The sequence below is a fragment of the Pyrus communis genome, chromosome 8 (assembly GCF_963583255.1).
Source record: "Pyrus communis chromosome 8, drPyrComm1.1, whole genome shotgun sequence".
Taxonomy (NCBI): Eukaryota; Viridiplantae; Streptophyta; class Magnoliopsida; order Rosales; family Rosaceae; genus Pyrus; species Pyrus communis.
In genome coordinates, this window is record NC_084810.1 from 21,617,823 (window position 1) to 21,637,789 (window position 19,967).

Genomic DNA, 19,967 nt, shown 5'->3' on the forward strand with positions numbered 1-19,967 from the left:
TCGGAAACCTGCAAGATGGGTGTTTAAATAGGCACACAACTGTTTTTTAATTATTTAATTCATTTGTTCAAAAATGTTCAAATGTCAGTTAAACGAGAAAAAGATCTAAGCTCGTTACGTGGCCCTATCGTGTTTTGACACGTATCAATTTACGTGCGTTTAACTGGAAAAGTGTCGCTATCATCATTGTTTAAGCTTTTTTCTTCTTTCGTCTTTGCATGTTAGCCGATAGCCACTCAGATTTCCTGTGTGACGAAAATACAGGTCGGTACATAATTTGTATAGTATAAGTGGGTTGATATTTTGAAAATCAACTACTTATATTATGATATTTATAGGAGAATTATGTTCCTAACACACTAAAAATTTAGAGTAAATTACGGTTTGATCTTCTGAACTATTACCTCAGTTGAAATTGATCTATGATTTTGGTAAATTAAGCCAATTAACCCTTTCCCATTAAATTTCGTCCACTAAGCCGTCAAATTCAAAGGCAAATTAGTTTTTCATTGTCATTTCTTACTTTTAGGGTTTTTTGGGAGGACTTGGCTTCTCTGCCCTCCCACTTCTCATATACTCTCATCCCATCCTATTTGAGCTGTCATGCTTAAGTCACGTCAACATTTTATATTACTATTACTTTTTGTCTTATTATCTCTATAAAAAAATCAATATAATATGTTGACGTAGCTTAACTGTGATCGCACAAAATAGGAAGAGATAAGAATGTATGGAAAATGGAAAGGCAGAGAAGCCGGTCCTTTTTTGGGTAGCAAGGAAACAGCACATCAAATCTTGTCGACTAAGAAACATTTGGCACTTTTTTTTTTTAATGTGAGAATCGTGACTTAAATAATCATTTCTTTTTTGGGTACTACAACACCTTATAAAACTCAAAAATCCTCCAAAAATAGAAGGCTTTATTCAGTAGAGATTACAACACACCACCTTGGGAAATTTAAAAACAAAAACTCTCCAGAAATAGAAAGATTTTCTTCCAAGGATTCTTACCTCGTTAGGACTTTACCTTTCCAAGAGTATTCCATCAACATTTTTTTTTTATATAAATAAAAGTAGTAACATGACGATGTTAGTGCATCTGTTGTTCATCTATGCTTATACGGAATTATATTTTCTTATTCGTTATAAGTATAAACCATTTTGATTTTTAGTGGTATCATAGTCAGTCTTTCACGTAGTGGTGTTTTGCTTTATGGCAAATTCTACATATTAATTGATTCGATAGATGACTTTTAGTGCGAAGAAATATGAACAAATAAAAAATTATCACATTACTTAGTAATATAATTTTTTTGATATTGCAATATACCAAAACTTTAAGACATAAACAATAGACACCAATTGATAGATGATATATTGTGACGTATAAATATATATTTGACAAACAATAGAATAATCTACACTAAATTCATCTAAACTATGGTAAGTGAGAAGAGTTTGAATTCATAACGCAACGAGTTGAGGGAAAAAAAAATCCTAAGCAATCCACCACCTATTAATTGTTAGAAATAAAGGGGATGAAAGGATCGATTGTTTTGGAAAAAAGAAGAAGAAAGAATCGATTATAATAGCATCTCTAACAATATAAGCTAAATGACTCAAATGTTAATTTAGCTAGCCACTACTTCCAACAATACTAGCTATTTTAGCTTAAGTTAAAATATTTTAATATTATTTTTTTCCTAACCTGATGCATTTAACCTTTGTTTGGGTTTATGCATTAGTTTTGATAAATATGAAAAACGTTTTTTCATTACATATGATACTACAATATACCAAAAGTTTAAGAATTAAACTATAGACACCAAGATGACACATTGTGACGTGCAGATATATATTTGACAACGATAGAATAATGTACATTAAATTCATCTAAATTATAAAAAGTGGGAAGAGTTTGAATTCGGAAATGTAGTGAGTTCAAGAAAAAATATCCTAAGCAATCCGCCACTTATTAATTGTTAGAAATAAAGGGGAAGAAATGATTGATTATACCATCTTCAACAATACTAGCCAAATCTGATGCTATTGTAGCAGCCAAATTAAATGACTCAAATGTTAATTTGGCTAGCCAACTTCCATCAATACTAGCTATTTCCTAAACTTAACAACCCAACCTATTTTTCTTCTCTTAAAGCCCTCAAACAATGCAATTTTATAGTTTTTCTCTCTCCTCCTAGCTAAATTCAGCTAGTTACTGTTCACAAAGTTAAAATAACTAGTCATTTAGCCAGTATGTTGGAGCTTTATTTTTTCTGTATTTTTTAAAGTAGCCAAAGTCTCATTTAGTTAGGTTGTTGGAAATGCTCTAATTCGCATAAATTATTATCCAAAATCTTGATATTTATATTAGTAGGTGCATGTATAGTTATCCAGCGGCTGTTGTATATATTTTGGGGAGGCTGTATGTTATTATGTGTTGCAAAAATCAGAAAGCCAGACCCCAAAATAATAATTAAAAAATACAGAAGGAAGCTTTCTTGATCATTGGTAATTTGACCAGACATTATTAGGATATACATAAGAAAATACATAGCCAATTGCTGGCCTCCATGCTTTTCCATTTGCTCAAAGGAGCTTTGAAATTGAAGCTAAAAAGCTTAAGCACCTAGGCGGTCACTGATGTCTTAATTGCCAGCAGCTTCCCTGAAAAGGTTCTACCCATGGCTGTGTCCTTATTGTTGATTTCCCATAGTTCTGGAAGTGCTTCTCTGATATTGTGGATGCTCTCGATTGCATAATCCACACCCTTGGTTCTGTTGGAAGTGCCAACCTATATATATATAGATACGGTTTAGAAATGTTTTATATTAGCAACTAACATGAACTGAACAATATTTATTTTCGGTTTACAACTTACCAATACAGTATGGAGACCGATGTTCTTTCCAGCTTGTATGTTCCTGATGCTATCATCAAAGAATAGCTGCAAGAGTACCAAATTTCATTGTTAAAAGTGCTTTACTCAAAGCGCTTCTGTTAGAAGCGCTTTGTTTTGAAGCACGAAAAGATTTTTATTACAACTTTAAGTGCTTCCCGAAAATGCACTGAAAGCACTTTGGTTCTTTACTAGAAAGCCCTAAAAATTCATGGAAGGTGCTTCTGATTGTCTAGCGCTTTTGGCACTTCGAATTAAAAGCACAAACCCTACGGTTAATAACACGAAATGGATCATTTTAAATTTCAGGAATGCTTGGTAAGAACTAATTAGACGGCAATGTAAGTAGAATTTCACACCAGATTCATAAACAAGTAGGAGAATAATTGTCTTACAGTTCTTTGAGGGTTAATGTTGGCTTTTTCAAAGGCTTGTTCATATGCATTTGCAAATGGCTTGCAAACAATTGGAGTCACTGGAAGCTCTGATTTTTCAGCATCAAATAAGCAAGAATGATAAAAAATACTTGTGCTGCTGCATCCTTCATCATCATTAGTGGGATTCAGAGTCTCAAAGCAAATAACTCCTTCAAAGCAGTCATTCAATCCAAGCTTGCTTAGGGTTTTTGCCACGTGGACCTTATCCCCATTTGAGAAAATCTGTTTCATGCATAAAACAAAAGAAAACATAATTAGAGGAATAAATATTTAAATATTGAAGCTAATTAGTAATTAATTACAATCAATTTCCTATTTAAGTGTGACTTGTTGCTTACAAGTTTCCTGTATGGCAGGCTTAGCAATAGAGTCCTTAAGACATGGTCAGGTCTTAGATTCTCATAGGGCAATCTTCCATGAACAAAACTGTAATATTTGGGAATTTGTGAGATTATTGCATCGTATAATGACGGAAAATAAATAAATTGAAAACAGAAAATGGAATAATTTGGTACCTATGATAGTCATCATTGTCAAAATTGTAACCAATAGCCTTGAGACCGGCCATTGATGTTCCATAATTCTTGTACAATACTTGATTCACCTCAGTGACTCTTTTTTCCTCTATGCCTAATTTTTTAACCATGAATTCTGAGAAAAGATGATTAAGAATAATCAGATAATTAATATTCAATTTCACTAAATAACTGATGAAAAGTGTGCGTGGATGAAGGAGGCATTGATGGATTGTGCTATACCTTCAATGTTCTTGGTGCATTGTTTAGATAATCCAGAACTCAAGGGATAAAGGGTGTCATCAAGATCTGCAACGAAACAGTTTCTTTGTTATTTATTTATTTTTTTCAATTCGAGTCGTATTGTAATCTAATTTATACCGTAAGGAGGTGGATTCGAACATGAGTGAATAGGGGGCCCACTGCTAATCTCTTGGTTACATCCAAGTTAACAAGCTTAGGTCTGGAAACTTAAAGGCATGATATATATGAGACTTAAAAAGGATAAAAAGGGAAAAGACTTACCAAAGAGAAGGCACTCGTATTCTGGCATCTGATCAGCCTGCTGATACTGGTTTTGGAATTCCATTTTAGCTCTACAAATCAAAGCTTCAAAAGAAAGCCGGAAAGTTCTTAGAGAGAGAGAGAGAGAGAGAGAGAGAGAGAGAGAGAGAGAGGTTCAATGTTTAAAGGAGGAAGGGAGTTTTGTTGCAGAGAGAAGAAGGTGCAGATGAGACTTGGGTTCGAGTTGAGAAAATATTGGAGGGCTTAAGTCATATGTATATAAGAAATCCACAGGAAGGTCAAGCATGCCACCTTCTTTGACACTCAAACGTCTAGAAGGTAGAAACGTACATAATATATATATATATACGCGACTGGCCACAACACACCTCACACGATTCAAAATTGAACACCGAAAGTAAGGGAAAGCATTTCTACGTGTATATCAACAGTGAAAGTATTTGAAACATATCAAATCCTCAACAATCAACATATAGTATAAAAATAGGAAGTGCATGTCACATTGAAAGCTATTTAAGGTGCATTTCAAGACTGATATCACAAACACAAGTATAAATTTTCGAAATGTTATAGTCGACCACATCATGAATATCTAGTGGAACTCTCATAGGATTCCAACCCAGATGAAATTCTGCCATCTGTCATCACTAGGTGTAGTGTTATCAATATTTAGTTTATAGCTTAATATTATATATACATGTTACGGTATAGGTGCAAAAAACGAGTATTTCTGTACTGATAACAGCTCCTGCTAAAGCAACGCAACAACCTCTCCTTCTGAACCTTCGTCATAGAGGAAGGAATTGTTGATGATTTTGGCCGGCTCTATAGTTTCGAGGTTGTCTTAGATCTTTCTGCCGTTTTGCGAAACATCTTGGCCCTCATCAATTTAAAACAAACTTTTCAAATATTTAAATACTATTTAAATTTATAACATCACGAAGTAGTGTTACAATCACGTTGAAAAATTTTCTCGTACTCATTTAGAGTAGAACAAATAGCTTTTCCCATTTCAACTTTAGTGAAGTGTTGCACCAAAAAGAACAAAGAGCTTTGATAGGGTGGGAATATTTTAAACTTGGTGGTTCAACACATCCATTTTTATCTTACACCCTCTTTTCAATTTCCTCAATTCAACATCTTACACCTGTCTTTCAATTTACTCAATTCAACGATAAAAAATTTAAAAATGTTTTTTAGTGGTAAAAAGAAGTGTGCATCATACAACCCTTTAAATTACTCAGGTATTTTATGGTTGATTTGCTGGTAATATTTTATGTTGGGGTCACATCTTTGACCAACTAAAATACAATTTACATCCTAATATAAAAGAACAAGACTTAGCTGCTGAATTTTCAACAACCATTCTTCAGCAACCACTACTGCTTACATCCAATCCCGGATGGACTAGAAGTGGAAAAATCAAAACTTGGACATGTTTCCACCCGAAATTAGGTGTACGCAGAAGTGGCTGCTAAAATGTTAGCAGCCAAGTTAATTCCAATATAAAAAGCACTCGAGGATTTAGTGCTTTAATAATCCTAAAACTTTTTGTATGGAAAACGCGTGGTCGTTGTTAGCAAGCATTTGGAAACTTGTATTCCATGACATCATGGAAGTGCTGTATTTAATAAATAGCAAATAAAGAATACAGATTTCAACCATTCATGAAACGTGTGAAATAGTTAGCGAAGAAGTTCCGAGAAAAAAAAAACTACAATGTACAAACTACGAATAACTAAGTAGGCAGAACCTGAGGTTCAAGGGGTGATGAGCCGTCATCCTCGGACCCAACCAGCGGTGTCTCCACTGTTTTCTCGGCATCTTTCTCTTCAAAACCGTCCTTAAATCTGTCGTAGTTGGTCGCTTCAGCCGGTTTATATGGTCTTTCACCCAACACCTTGATCAGGTCATCTTGGTGAAGAACTTCCTTTTCAAGCAACAGTTCTGCAATTTGAGCTATTTGCTCTTTATGTTCCTCTACGAGTTCAACTGTGCGTGCATACGCCTTACCCACCCATTCGCGCACTTCACCATCAATAAGGGCTCCAGTCTTGCTGCTGTAGGGCTTTGACATCTCAAATGATTCTTCCCTTTGAGGGAAGGAAAGGAGACCTACCTTGTCACTGAAACCATAGACTGCAACTTGGGCGTAGGTCATCTTTGTCACTTTCTCCAGATCGTTTTGGGCTCCCGTCGAGATTTTTCCCAACATAACCTGCACCCCAGAATATGTTAACCAACAATATCATTAGATGAGTAATGAAGTTCCAAGGAACTTGAGAATGACGATAGAAGAATAAGAAGAATTAAGAAACGTTACGTATCATAAACATCCTCAAAAATAAGACTAATGAAGTTTCATGTTACCTGTTCAGCTGCTCTACCACCGAGGGTCATGCAGGTCATATCAAAAAGCTGCTCCTTGGTCATGAGGAGGTTTTCATTTGGAACATACTGAGCAAACCCAAGTGCTGCAGTACCACGAGGAACAATGGTCACTTTCAACAACGGTTCTGCATGTTCTAAGAACCAGCCGGTAACAGCATGCCCTGATTCATGGTAGGCAACAGTACGGCGCTCAAGCTTGCTTATAACCTGTTTGACAAGCAAAAGGATGTCAAAATTCCAATTATACAGAACAAAGACAAAGAAAAACACTGAAGGTTAAAAGTCAAAGCATTCTCAACTAAGACATAAAATCCCTTATACCTACCTATAAGTTTGATCTGGACCTTTGTTAACACTACTGAAACCTGCATAATGGAGGCTAAAGTGGGACCTACAAGGTCCAGATCAATGGAAACAACCTGTTCTAACTCAACACAAGGGGCCACCTATAGCCGCATAAGATCCAACCCCAATTCTATAGTTTTAGGAAGATGGATAACAAGAGTTTCCAAATATTTTCTTCTTCCAAGGTATGCAATGATTATCTCCAAAGGTTCCAACCAAATCTCTAGCTAAAGTGCACATCACAAATTCCATCATAGCAATGACCGGAGTCCTAAGGAGGGAGGACACAATGCTGTGCCGGCCCATGTTATGCAGCATTGCTCTTTCTTTCATTTTCAGACAATGAGGAGATGAGAGGGAAGGGAATGGTAAATTTACTAAGAAATGAAACAAAGTTATCATATGCCATGAAACTAACGAACAATCCAAAAATGACTTACCCTGTTCTTCTTCTCCAAACCACCAATAATTCTGTCTATAGCCGCCTCAAAATGCTGCATTGTGACCAGTGCACTCTCATTTCTTGCAGCAATTAGAGCACCTTCATTGCAAACATTTGCAATGTCTGCCCCAGCAAACCCTGGAGTCAGGGCTGCAAGCCTTTGAGAATAATATGATGGTTCATGATCAAGTTTGATCTTTTTCAAGTATATCTGAAATATCTGGTCACGACCTTTAATATCGGGCCTATCAATAGAGATTTGGCGATCAAATCGACCAGGCCTTAATAAGGCTTTGTCCAAAATATCAGGCCTATTGGTGCCAGCAAGAACAACTACTCCAGCAGTTGTTCCAAAGCCATCCATCTCTACCAACAACTGATTTAGAGTACTCTCACGCTCATCATTGGAACCTGAGAATCCGCCACGCCCCCTTGCTCGACCAATTGCATCAATCTCATCAATAAATATAATACTCGGAGCACATTGCCTTGCTTCCTGAAACAAGTTTCTAACTCTAGATGGTCCAACACCGACGAACATTTCCATGAAGTCTGATCCAGATATAGACAGAAACGGAACACCAGATTCCCCTGCAGTTGCTTTTGCTAGAAGGGTCTTTCCAGTGCCTGGAGGGCCTACCAATAGAGCTCCCTTGGGAATTTTGGCTCCCAAATCCTCATATTTCTTAGGATTCTTGAGAAAGTGCACAAATTCCATGATTTCCTGCTTTGCTTCATCGCAACCAGCAACATCTTTAAAATAGATCTGTACCAATTAAAAATATCAGGTACTGCTGAAAACGTGCGACAGAGTTTAAGAAAATATATTACAACAGATTAATGACAAGACAACACTAGCGAAACAAAAAGTCTACCTTGTTCTTTGCATTTTTATCTACTTTCGTAACTTGGGCTTTTCCTATATTGAAGATTCCACGGCCACTTTTTCCACCAGGACCACCAATACCTAGTCCACCCTGCATTTTCCGCCCCATAAACAAGAGCGATCCCAAAATCAGTAGTGTTGGTGCAAATCTGATCAATTCTTGGTACCAAACCATCTCCGAGATATATGTAACAGGAACCAAATCATGACTGTCTATTCCCAATGCTTCCTGGGCATCTTCCAACTTCTCCTCAAAAGATTCAACACTTCCAATATTGAAATAGTATTTGTACTGGCCCCCATTTGCACGAGCAGGGGTACCAGGTCCTTGGACAACTTCCTCACTTGTCTGACCGCGTGGTGAGTTCCGCACATACACTTTGGCAACTGATTTATTAGAGACAACTATATGATCCACTAAGCCTGGTTCCAGAAGTTTGTTTTTAAACTCTTGGAAACTTATCTGCAAAGAACAAAATTGCAGAGCATGTGAGTAGAGAACTTCTTTCTTGTATAGAGAAATTACTATAAACATAAAACAGAGTGATACCAGAAAAGAAATTACAAACAAGACTCAAATCTTTGACCAGATTCGTACACAGATACATGTCAATGAATTTACTAATTTCGAAGTGAACCAGTATTTTCTCAGTAATTAGGGTCACAAAACATGTTGACTGAATCTAGCTCAAGACCAACATCAACTCAAATTAGGGTCACAAAACTCGGCTTTGTATCACAACAAAACAAGAAATTATACAATGCGGGCCTGTACATACATAAACACCATTCAGAAAACCTAAAATGGAAAAACAAGTATAGCAAGATAATTGAAAGAAAGAGATCACATATTTGTGTATACACTAACCTGTTGCTGATCAGGAGAACCAAAGGAGAAGGAGGAAAGAAATAGCCCAATGACCAATAGTGGGGTGATTAAACTTTGAAACTGCCTCAAGAAAGTTTCCTGAAAACTCCCCTGATCATTTGTCTTTGATTCGTCTAAATTGAAAGAAACTAAAAGTTAATAGAAATGTAAAAGACTTTAAATGCACAATCAACACAGAATTGTCTTTAAAACATATTCCTATAATTTTGGGGTTGAAAGAGCATGTCATCTTGGATAGGGAGAGAAACAAAAATAGTGAGAAAGAGAACTAGGAAAAGGAGAAAAGACGATGAACCAATCTTCTTACTTAATATGACAAAATGTCCAAAAAAATAATTTTTTAATAAAAGCTTATATGCAGGCAATCCATAATAACAAAAAATAGAATAATTAAACGTAAAGAAAATGATCTTAAAACAAATAAATAATCCCAAAATTCTAGTTTTAATGATAAAATATAAATTGTTTACTTGCATCTTTCATTATATAAGCCCTCACCTAATATAATAAGCCCTAACGAAGGATTTTATATTCTCTGCCTACCTCCTCCCCCTTTTACCCACCCCACTGAACACTGGACAGCCTTAAATTACGCAAGTATTCAGTATCAAATACTAACATAGAACCTACACTTTTAAATTTGACACTCTTTTCTATCAGACTCAGATGAGTCTCATATGACCAAGTTTACATACAGAAAATTGTAGTCATTTATCAGTGTTGGTGACAAACACCTACTAAATAAAACGTCCACTTTACGAAGAGATACGTCTTGGTTTTAAGGTATGCTAAGCCTAGGTAGGGAACTGCAAGAGTCGAACTCTAACTGTGAGCGTGGGGTAAGTGCTTTACAACTAGAACCATGTGTCTCCATGAAAGTACTTATTCTAACCAGCAATAAAAACTCACAGCGGTGCCACTTCAAACTCCAATGCTTCAAAAACACATTATTTTTTTTTCCTGACAACATGATTCATATATTCAAAACTCCAAAACATCTAAGCACACATGAGATTCTGAAACGTAAAAGCACTAATCTAACATAAATTAAAACAACAAAATCCTACATTTTTTCACTTATATGATAAACATTCAACTCAAACAATCATAATAGTGAAAATGTATCAAAAATAAGCCCTGTTGCAGCTGGAAAGACAGAAACTTAACCTTTAGACTCCGATTTCTGCTCATCCCCTTTCGGAATTTCCTTCTTTTCCTTGGGATAGAAGTTCTCATAATCTGCAACACCAAGAGCAACACAAGCACACTCAATCTAACCACTATAATTCTCGACAAATCACAGCAATAATTACATTCATTTAGCTGAAATACAATTAACTAACAAACCCACAACACAAAAATAAAATAAAAACTGAAAATTACATACTCTTTTTCTTTGGGGTTTCACTCGAAAAGTGTCGGCAAAGTTTAGGGCTTGCAAGAATGCCACTGAAATCCGAAACGCAGGCCTTGTGGGCTGCTATTGACGCAGCAAAATACGACCTCAAAAACCCTAATTCCCCATCGACCGGACCCAGATACGAACCAAAACGCGGAACTCCAGAAGTCCCTCCATTCCCAATCAGACCCGCCGATCGCCCACTTCCATTCAACAAATTCTACCACGAAAAAAAAAAATACCCAGAAATTTAAACAAAAAAAAAATTAAAAAAAAAAAAAGATAAAAGAGATTGGAGAGCTTACCCTGGAGCGAGAAGATCGAGAAACGGAGCGACCAATCCGAGTGAAAATCATAACTTTGATGTCTCAGGTGGAGAGGGAGACTGAAATTTGGCTTCTGGGAATCGTTGAGAGCCAATGGAAACTTACCTCTCGAGCTGATTCGATGAACCCATTTGGAAAAATCCGATTTTTCTTTGTTTTCTTTTGGTTTTGTTAAATTCTTCAGTGCGTATTTTGGGCGAAGTGCGTGTGTTTGCGAACTGGGGAGGTGAGAGAAATAAAAGGTGTTGGGTTGCGGAGATATTTGGTGTTACGTGGATTATTTTTATCGAAAGGATGGCTTGCTTGGCAAACAAGACAATACATACACGCCCACGGATTTCGACAACCAAAACGTAGTTTGGCTTTTGGCTGTTGAAAATAAATAGTCGGACTCCTTCATAACTTTTGACGAAATCTTTATCGGACTTGAATGGTAAAAACCATAATAAGATATGGTTTGAGTTTCAAACGATTAAGTGACAAAATTTGAGTTTTGAATAATTAAGTTAATTAGATCGAGTGTGAGTTTCATAAGGTATTACTGCAAATACGCCTTCATGAATTTATTGTAAAAGCTAGTCTTTCTACATGCAAACCGGAACATTGGTATCATAGTGAAAATAATGCTAGGTAGATAACTTACTTTAGAGCAAGTTAGATAAATTTTTTTAATCAAATTTGGGATTGTTAAAAGACTAATGCTAGGTAGATCAGATTTCTAAATTCAATTTTGTAAATTATATAATGTGGTTGTTGATATGAAACACCTTAAACAATTTTTTTTTATAATTATTTTAGCTGTTGGATTTAAAATTGGCCTGTTAGATCTTTTTTTACTCCATAAAAAAATGTTTTTGGGGTAAAACCTAAATTTTCTAGAGAATTATTTATAGGTTAAAACCGGTTGAAAATTTTAGGTTTTAACCTAAGGATAAAAGATGGTCTTAACATTTCTCATCTAAAAAGTTGATTCAAGAAAATCAATGAACGAGTACTTAAAATAAGAGATTAAAAGGTGTAACGAATGAGTTATGATTTTGAAAGTTTACAAGTCTATTTCTAGAGAACTTGGATAATTCGCTATGTGTTCTTCTCATATTCCGTATCCTTGGATTATCCAAACGATTAATTTAATCAAAACACAGAAGATGAGTCTAATTTCCCATGGCTGTCTCTTTGGATACTCTTTTGACCAAATTTGCATTGGCTTGGATTAGCCAAATTGTTACATCCTACAAGGTCGTGCTTTCCTCCCCCACTCAGCCATGGAAGCCAAATCAATGTTCCTTCACCCCAAAACAATCCCTTTATGTTCCACCTTCACAGACACACCCAAATTCTCCCTCGGGCAGTTCAGCAAACTCCTTCCGTGCAACTCAAATAAACCACAGCTCTACCTTCCGCCGTAGCCTTAAACCCCTCAAAACCCCGCAACATTATGTCTTTCCCAAAACCAATTATTCTTATCAACTCCAACAAGAACAAGAACAAGCATGCATTTGTTAGCTCCGCTCAAATTCTCATACTCTAGCACCTCAAGCTACCCAGAATCTCAAACTCCATTGCTGAAGCATTTCAATAACCTCCCCCTGACTCATTGAAAGCTACCCTTTTGAAATTAACCCCATTTCATGTGATTAAATGGTCTGGGATTTTGTCATTTACAATTGCAGCCACAAAGGGGACTCTGAATTTGCTATTGAGACCCTTGGCCTTGGTTTCTGGCTGTATCAGTTGCGGTTTACGGGTTATACTGCTTCGGAATCATTTGCGCGGTGAAGCAAATGTATTTTAGCAGCTTGCCATTGTTACTTCAGTGTTTTCTTGGTTCACACTTGTCCCACCTGCCCATTTCAATGGCTACCTTGAGGGTTGACCTTATGTATTCTTCTTTGCGTACCATTATTTCTATTTCTTCAATGTTAGTGTGAGGAAACGGTTATATGGAGATTACTATGCCCGCCCACATGATCCAAGTGGGAAGTGAGCCCACCGAAATGGTTGCGCATTTTGTTCTGTGTTGGGGTCATGGCTGGTCAGCATTCCTGGCAGGTGGAGCAATGTTCTTATTTGGATTTTGATATTGGTGACTCTGCGATTGCAGCATAACTCAACATTGTATCTTACAAAGTATTCAGAAAAGGTTGTGGTGCCAACTGCTGTTATGCAGTTTGGGCTTACCGGTGGCTACGTCATCCAATATATGTGTCTGCAACGCTTCTGTTTGCTGCGTATTTCATTGTGGCGATTACGCTTTGAGCACCTTTGAGCTTGCTATTCATTGTAGCGGTTTGTTCGTTGTACTATGATCAGAATGCCAAAACGGAGGAGGCTTTGATGGTTGACACTTTTGGGCAGAGGTATACGGATTATGCGAGCAAAGGTAGGTACAAGTTCGTTCCTTCTGTCTGTTAGTCGTCCATATGAAGGATATATATATATATATATATATATATATATATATATTTTGGGTGAAGACATATGAAGGATATATTGTGTTGTACTAATATGAGCATTTTCCAAGAGTGTGTTGTACAAAGTTATATTGTAACTTCATTCCAAGATGTGACATATTTCACTCATGAAAAACTTAAATTTACTTCTTATATATTATATATATATATATATATATATATATATATATATATATTACTTTGAACACGCGTGTTTTAAGTGTTTTGGTTCATCTCACACTAGCCTTGTGCCGCCCATATTCCAAAATTGGCAAATGATACACTTGCTGCTATTTCTTTGGCTAAGGAACACGTTTCGTTGGTTTGTCAGGCGTCAGAACAAGCCGGTTTGTAATGTCATTTCTAGATACGAGACACACTTCACACATGAAAAGTTTAAATTAAACCCTTACATTATCTTCGGCCAACTCTACGATAAATTTTTCAGTGTGACGGGAATACGAATAGTATACCATATGTTTTTATGTAAGTGATGAAAATTTTTATTTTTCAAGTTATTAATTTTTTAACACACATATCTCATCATTTGTACAGTAACACGTGATGTATCACCTTATGTTCCTATGACATTAAAAAATCTCGCCAACTCTACACTCATACTTTCAATAATTTCTCGGGAGTTTTAACGAAAAATCCGCGTTACTGTTCACATGACATTAAAAAGTGAAACCTAGTACTATTTATTTTACACTTTATTTTGTTCTTATCGTTAAAACTTAAAGTTTTCGAATTATTTTCATTAATTTTCTTAATTACTAAACTATTTGGGATTGGGCTCCTAGGTTTTCTCGTGCCACCACTTCATGTACAGAACCCATCCCATATTTTTCAAATAGAGCTTGGCGACCTTTTCACCGACCAAACGTGGCGCTTGTACTAGAAACCCAAAGAACTCCACAATAGACGGTCTTAAGTCGATCCACGTGTGAGCATGAAAAGGATAAAGCATGTCCCGACAGCAACCACAAATCTAATTGGACGGGTACTAACCCTGAACATGTAAGAAGTAGCGTCTTCCAGAACAAGCTTTTCCAAACACAGCAGTACTGTTCTTCCACCGCAAGCCATTCAAAAGTAAAACCCTATATAAACCCTGTCTCTCTTTTCCCTTTCATTTTATATTATCAGGCTTCAGAGTTTTGATTGACAGTAAATATGGTGGTGAATATAATGATGGAAGTTGAAGCGGAAGTTGATTATGAGAAGGGATGCTGTACCCCGAAACGCAGCGAGTTTCGGATTCCGGAGGCGGTGGCGCCTCCTCCTGCGCCAAAGAAGAAGGCCTATTGGGTTGGAAAGAAGAACAAGAAGCCGCCGCAGCCACCGAAGAACGGGTATTTTAACCCGCCTGATCTCGAACTACTGTTTGCAGTGACTCCAGTACGCCAAGCTTGGGCTTAAACTAGTGTAGTTTCTTAGGGTTGTTTTAGGTTTTTTCTGGAAAATATTGAGGGTGCAGCGTTAACTTGCAGGTATTTTGGCTGGTGAAGAAGATAAATTATCTGTAAATATGAATGTAACGGAGCCTGGTTTTTTGGGTTTGTTCTTTTTCCTGTACAATTGAACTACTGGGACCAAAGGGCGTTTGGTTTTGGAATAGGGGTGTATTATCTACACACCATTTTTATTTCTCACATCCTTTATTAATTTATATCTTTTGATTTTTTTATTTTAGCTGATCTAGCAATAACAAATTAAAAAAGTATATAAAAAGTAAAAATAAGTGTTTGTATAGCATCCCCTAATATTATGTATTGCAGTGAATATATCGGATAATATGTGTGGAGTTTGTCGGGAAATTTTGTCAGCACTTTGTTTTATGAAAGTGAATCCATTTGTTTTTTGGGGTTTCACTCCGTAACCGTGGCAAATTATTTTGAACAAACCATGAATCCGATTTCATCAATTTAAATTCGCCGCCATGTTTTCCAAACTGGCCTACAACATGGGTTTATGGGTTTATACATCTAACCTACAATATGAATTTATCTAAATAGCAAACCTACAGGACACTTAACACAATGGTGATTTTTTTTTTTTTTTTAACAAATGATGTTATTTATATTAAAAGAGTTGAAGAGTGGAATAAGTTTCATAATGAGCTAGCATAGTTTTTAATGAGAAACTAATTTAAAATTTTTCATTTACAAGTAAAAAAAAAATACTATTAGACAATATCATTAAATGGCAGTATTTGCTGATATTTTAAACAACAAAATACCCGAAAACATAGTCTACACGGCATATGTGCAGATGCATTGGACCACAATTATCAATATAATGCATTTGGACCATTCCCGCTAGTACTTTTAACAGATGGACCGGGTTCTATAAGCCCATTGTTTTTTCTTTTAATTAACAACTCGACTGCCTAATTTCCAACAAAGTGCATAGAGTCTAATTAGGAATAGCAGGCTCTCATGTGAATTTTGTGTTTGATTTGTTTTCTTTTGAGGGGGGCAGCGATGTAATGAAAATAGCAATCACTTTGATGTACACTGCCAGGAAGAATTTCTAAATATTAGACACACATTGTGGATTTTATAATTTTTAGAACTTTTTAACATTTAGAATTTTAAGAAGTCGAAAAGGATTCAAGTGAATTAAGGGGACACTTATTTGCCCTCATTAAGCTTCATTGGACTGGACTTGCTTAGCTATGATTATTAATCCATATTTGGTGCGAGGAAAGGCTAACTTTAATGAGACCAAGTCGAACTCTTGTCCACTAAGTGCTTCGTTAGGTGGCCTTAGCAAGACCCCGCAAAAAGTATGGGATTGCTAATCCCGTCTCTAACACATGCATCGTTTGTCTGCATTTGACACCTAATTTTTAAGTAAATTCATCATATTAATAAATAAGTTTATCCAATTCTTCTATATTAAAATATAAAAATTTGAAAGTACACCCAAAATGATTCAAAACTAGTAGACCCAATATATGAATTATTTGGCAAATTTGTAAGTGCACTCATTTACCCCACAGCCATCGCCATCACCAGATTTACCATGGCCAACCTATGGCTATGGACCTCCACTACCATCACCAGACGCAAGCAGGTCGTCACTGCCATCTCGACCAAACCCAATATTAAGGTCATCTTCCAACCGAAGGAGGGCCATATGGTTCATTTTAACCTTATAGCCTTCCAAGAAATTAATATTTTAATAAACAGTATCATACCATTTCTCTTACCATCTCCAACCGAGGGGCCAAATGGCCATAAGCCAAACATAGCACTGTAACAAAAAATCATCTCCAACCAAGGGGCCCATAGGCCAAACATAATTTATTATTTAAATTTAAAGATTGCAACAACTTAAATTTAAAAACTACAACAACTTAAATTTAAAGTTTATAATCATCATCCGCCATTGTAGGATTATAGTTGGATGTAAACAACTCCTGTCGGGCCATAATTTCCCTATTTTTCCTATCAAAATAGGCCTTACTCATTGAAGTGTAATCCGAAGTGTTCCTTTGCATATCCCTATCATCCATCTATTCTTGTATTTGTTTGGCACGTTCTTTGTGCCTATGGTTCCTTTCTTCTGCGGCAATGGCATTTTGCTCTGCCACTAATCACAATGAGGCTGCCATTTCTTGTTGAAAGGCGTAATCATACTTTGCCTTGCTATTTTCCTTCAATTTTCGGGCCTTGTTTCATCCCGTAGCCCTAGGTATGGAACATTCACCCGGAGACGGATTTTCTACCCTTATTTCTTGAATGGTAGGAGATCCATCTTTATCCCCATCTGCAGTTGAGGATGCATTTCTGAACACCGGCGTAGGACCAACTATTTGTTGAGGTGGATCTTCAAATAACACCCACCATTTACAAATTTCCCAACAACCGTGATGATCAAAGGGTTTCGAGTTGTCCTCCATATACAATTCCTCCGCTTGGCGTACCTAGAAAATATCATTACAAAAATTAAGGGAAATTAATTTATGAAATTAAATGTAATATAATTAAATATTTAAAATAAGTTGTGAAAACACTTACTTCGTCGTAGTAATTGGCTCCACTTTCATGTCTGCTTGCGACCTTTTAACACTGCTTGATGCATTTATTCAAACTTGGATGAAGATGTTTCTTCCATCTTGAAGAACAACTATCGTGGTTTCGGGTATTCGGTAGAGTGGTGCATTCGTAGAACTCACAGTATTTTTTGGACGTACGAGTCCAAACACCTTCACTTGTTTGAGAACTCCCCCTCACACTATCTTCCGAGATCCATCCATAAGCCTTGCAAAGAGCTTCATCTTCTTTTTAGGTCCAAGCCCTACCTTTCATTGCAGATGTGGTCATTTGAAAATTATTGAAAAAAATTGAAGGAAAGATTATTGGAAGAGGTAATAGAATAGAATGTGAAGAATTGAAATAGAATGAAGTAAGATGGTATGGAATGGTGAAAATTATTTGAGAAATGGTGTAGGAATGACTTAGGTATTTATGGAAAAAAATGGGAATTTTTTAATTTTTTTATTCAAAAATTTTGTCTTGAAAAAAGAAAATTCAAATCCAACGGTCACCTGGTGTCAGCTAGTTGGCGTCATGCTGACGCTAGGTAGTTGTTGGATTCAAAAAATAGGTTGGCTCAGGGCTAGTCGATTGGCCTAATTTGGTGTTTTTGGCCCAATGGGGCCCACGAGCCCTTTGGCCTACCTCTTGGTTGGAGATGGTTTTCGTGTCATTTTGAGCTATTTTTAGCCATATGGCCCTCTGGCCGGATCGGTTGGAGATGGCCTAACCTACTTAAATGTAAGACGACTAGTGAAGAACATATATAGAAGTTGTCCCTTTTCTTCACCATCATTGAAACTTTTGAAATTCATGCACTGAAACCATCCATCATATGCTGACCGCTCTATATTCATTAGCATATGACTTCAAAGTTTTCTTTCAAAATTTATTTATTTTTGTTAAAACGGGGCCTAAGCCACACTAAACAAAAGAAAACATCAACTCAAAGGGTTTACACAGACAACTCAAGTCTGAACAACTCCAGAGGTATTATCTAGCAACAAGTGAACATTGGATCAAGTATAGCATTGCCCCAGTTCATGCTATATTTCCCCTTTTGTGTTGTATTGTATCAAATGGTGGGGTTGGTGCGGTTTATCCAAAGCAAATGGTAGCTTCATTAGAGGTTTTGTGCGCAGTCTCTATTGTAGCGATCACCATTTATTTCTAGGGAGCTTTCATGAAAAGAGTTTGGGCTAAGTTTATTTTAACCAAAAATCATGCTATAACTTTATTTAATGAAAAACCCTTAAATTTTAATAAAAATGACAAAAACTTAAATTTTAATGAAAATGACATAATTTGAATAAAAAAATTAAAATAAAAAAAACTTGACATGCGTCTATCACAGACATTGTTTATGAAACTCACTATTTATGAAACCGAACACTATTTATGAAACTGAACGGTACTACACTATTTATTGGTTCAGTTTCATAAATGGTGTCTAATTCTTGTGCTAGTTCTTGATCATGTTTCATAAATAGTGCCTAGTTATTGGGTTTAATTTCATAAATAGTGTATAGTAATTGATACAGTTTCATAAATAGTATCATTTTCTGGATCCGGTTTCATAAATAGTGTTTAGTTATTAGTCTACTTTCATAAATAGTGCCTAGTTCTTGGTCATGTTTCATAAATATTGTATAGTTCTTGGTCCGATTTCATAAGGTTTGAAACTTATATCCCTTCTGGTCCTGTAAAAACACGCATCGGGCCTAAAACGATGAACCTAGAAATGATTCTTTAGATCAAAACCTTGAGAAGATTATGTCATCAGTAATTATATTTAAAAAGCTGTTTTCAATTACCAAATTAAAATTCGCTCATATATTTTACATATCTAAAATAATTGAATGTAGCTCTCCATCCAATTTCTTTAACTTGGGTGTCATATTGAAGAAATTTTTCCTTGTGCCCATAGCACAAGTAATACACCATGTGTTATTATGTAAGTAGTGAGAAACTTTATTTTTTAACACAAGAATCTCATCACTTGTATAGAGACATATGGTTTTTTTTTCACGCCCCAACCCACGAATAAAGACTATTCTCGAGTTAGGATGTGAGCCATATCTTAGCTATAGAAATAAATTCTACAACCAAGATATGGTGGAAGATAAAATAAAATTATAACGATTACAACATACATCAACAAAATCTTACACACAAATTTTTAAAATACGCAGCGGAATAACTATGGTGCACAAATTAATTCACAACAAAATGTACCAACAAAATAATAATTAAATTGTAACAATTCTTTCAAATGCATGAAATATATACAAATGAGATGAATGAATGTACTCACTCCATTCTAATCTCGTTAACACATACCTAAGGCACCTAAGCCTGCACATCCCATACCATGCTTATACCACTTGTCTCCAAAACGTTAGAGTATGATTTAA

General features: G+C 36.0%; 2 protein-coding genes and 1 pseudogene across 4 annotated transcripts; 1 reads left to right on the forward strand and 2 right to left on the reverse strand.

Annotated features, from left to right (window-relative positions):
* Positions 1–2,502: 2,502 nt before the first annotated feature.
* Positions 2,503–4,440, reverse strand: LOC137743872 (uncharacterized protein C24B11.05-like). 3 transcript variants are annotated; one of them, XM_068483806.1, is made up of 8 exons: positions 4,377–4,440; positions 4,095–4,160; positions 3,852–3,987; positions 3,675–3,762; positions 3,426–3,558; positions 3,295–3,374; positions 2,882–2,947; positions 2,503–2,794 (listed from the first exon to the last, which is right to left on the reverse strand). In XM_068483806.1, the coding sequence occupies exons 1-8, from the start codon at positions 4,438–4,440 to the stop codon at positions 2,630–2,632; spliced, it is 798 nt and encodes a 265-aa protein (XP_068339907.1). In that variant the 3' UTR covers positions 2,503–2,629. The 3 variants fall into 3 exon arrangements, with proteins under 3 accessions (XP_068339907.1, XP_068339906.1, XP_068339904.1); XM_068483805.1 differs by having other exon boundaries at positions 3,295–3,383; XM_068483803.1 differs by having other exon boundaries at positions 3,295–3,558.
* Positions 4,441–5,981: 1,541 nt separating this feature from the next.
* LOC137742674 (ATP-dependent zinc metalloprotease FTSH 10, mitochondrial-like) lies at positions 5,982–11,308 on the reverse strand. Its single transcript, XM_068482602.1, has 8 exons — positions 11,034–11,308; positions 10,717–10,948; positions 10,497–10,568; positions 9,309–9,442; positions 8,430–8,903; positions 7,553–8,320; positions 6,747–6,974; positions 5,982–6,594 (listed from the first exon to the last, which is right to left on the reverse strand). The coding sequence occupies exons 1-8, from the start codon at positions 11,082–11,084 to the stop codon at positions 6,115–6,117; spliced, it is 2,439 nt and encodes an 812-aa protein (XP_068338703.1). The 5' UTR covers positions 11,085–11,308; the 3' UTR covers positions 5,982–6,114.
* A 910-nt stretch (positions 11,309–12,218) lies between these two features.
* On the forward strand, positions 12,219–13,469 carry LOC137743128 (uncharacterized; annotated as a pseudogene).
* Positions 13,470–19,967: the final 6,498 nt, after the last annotated feature.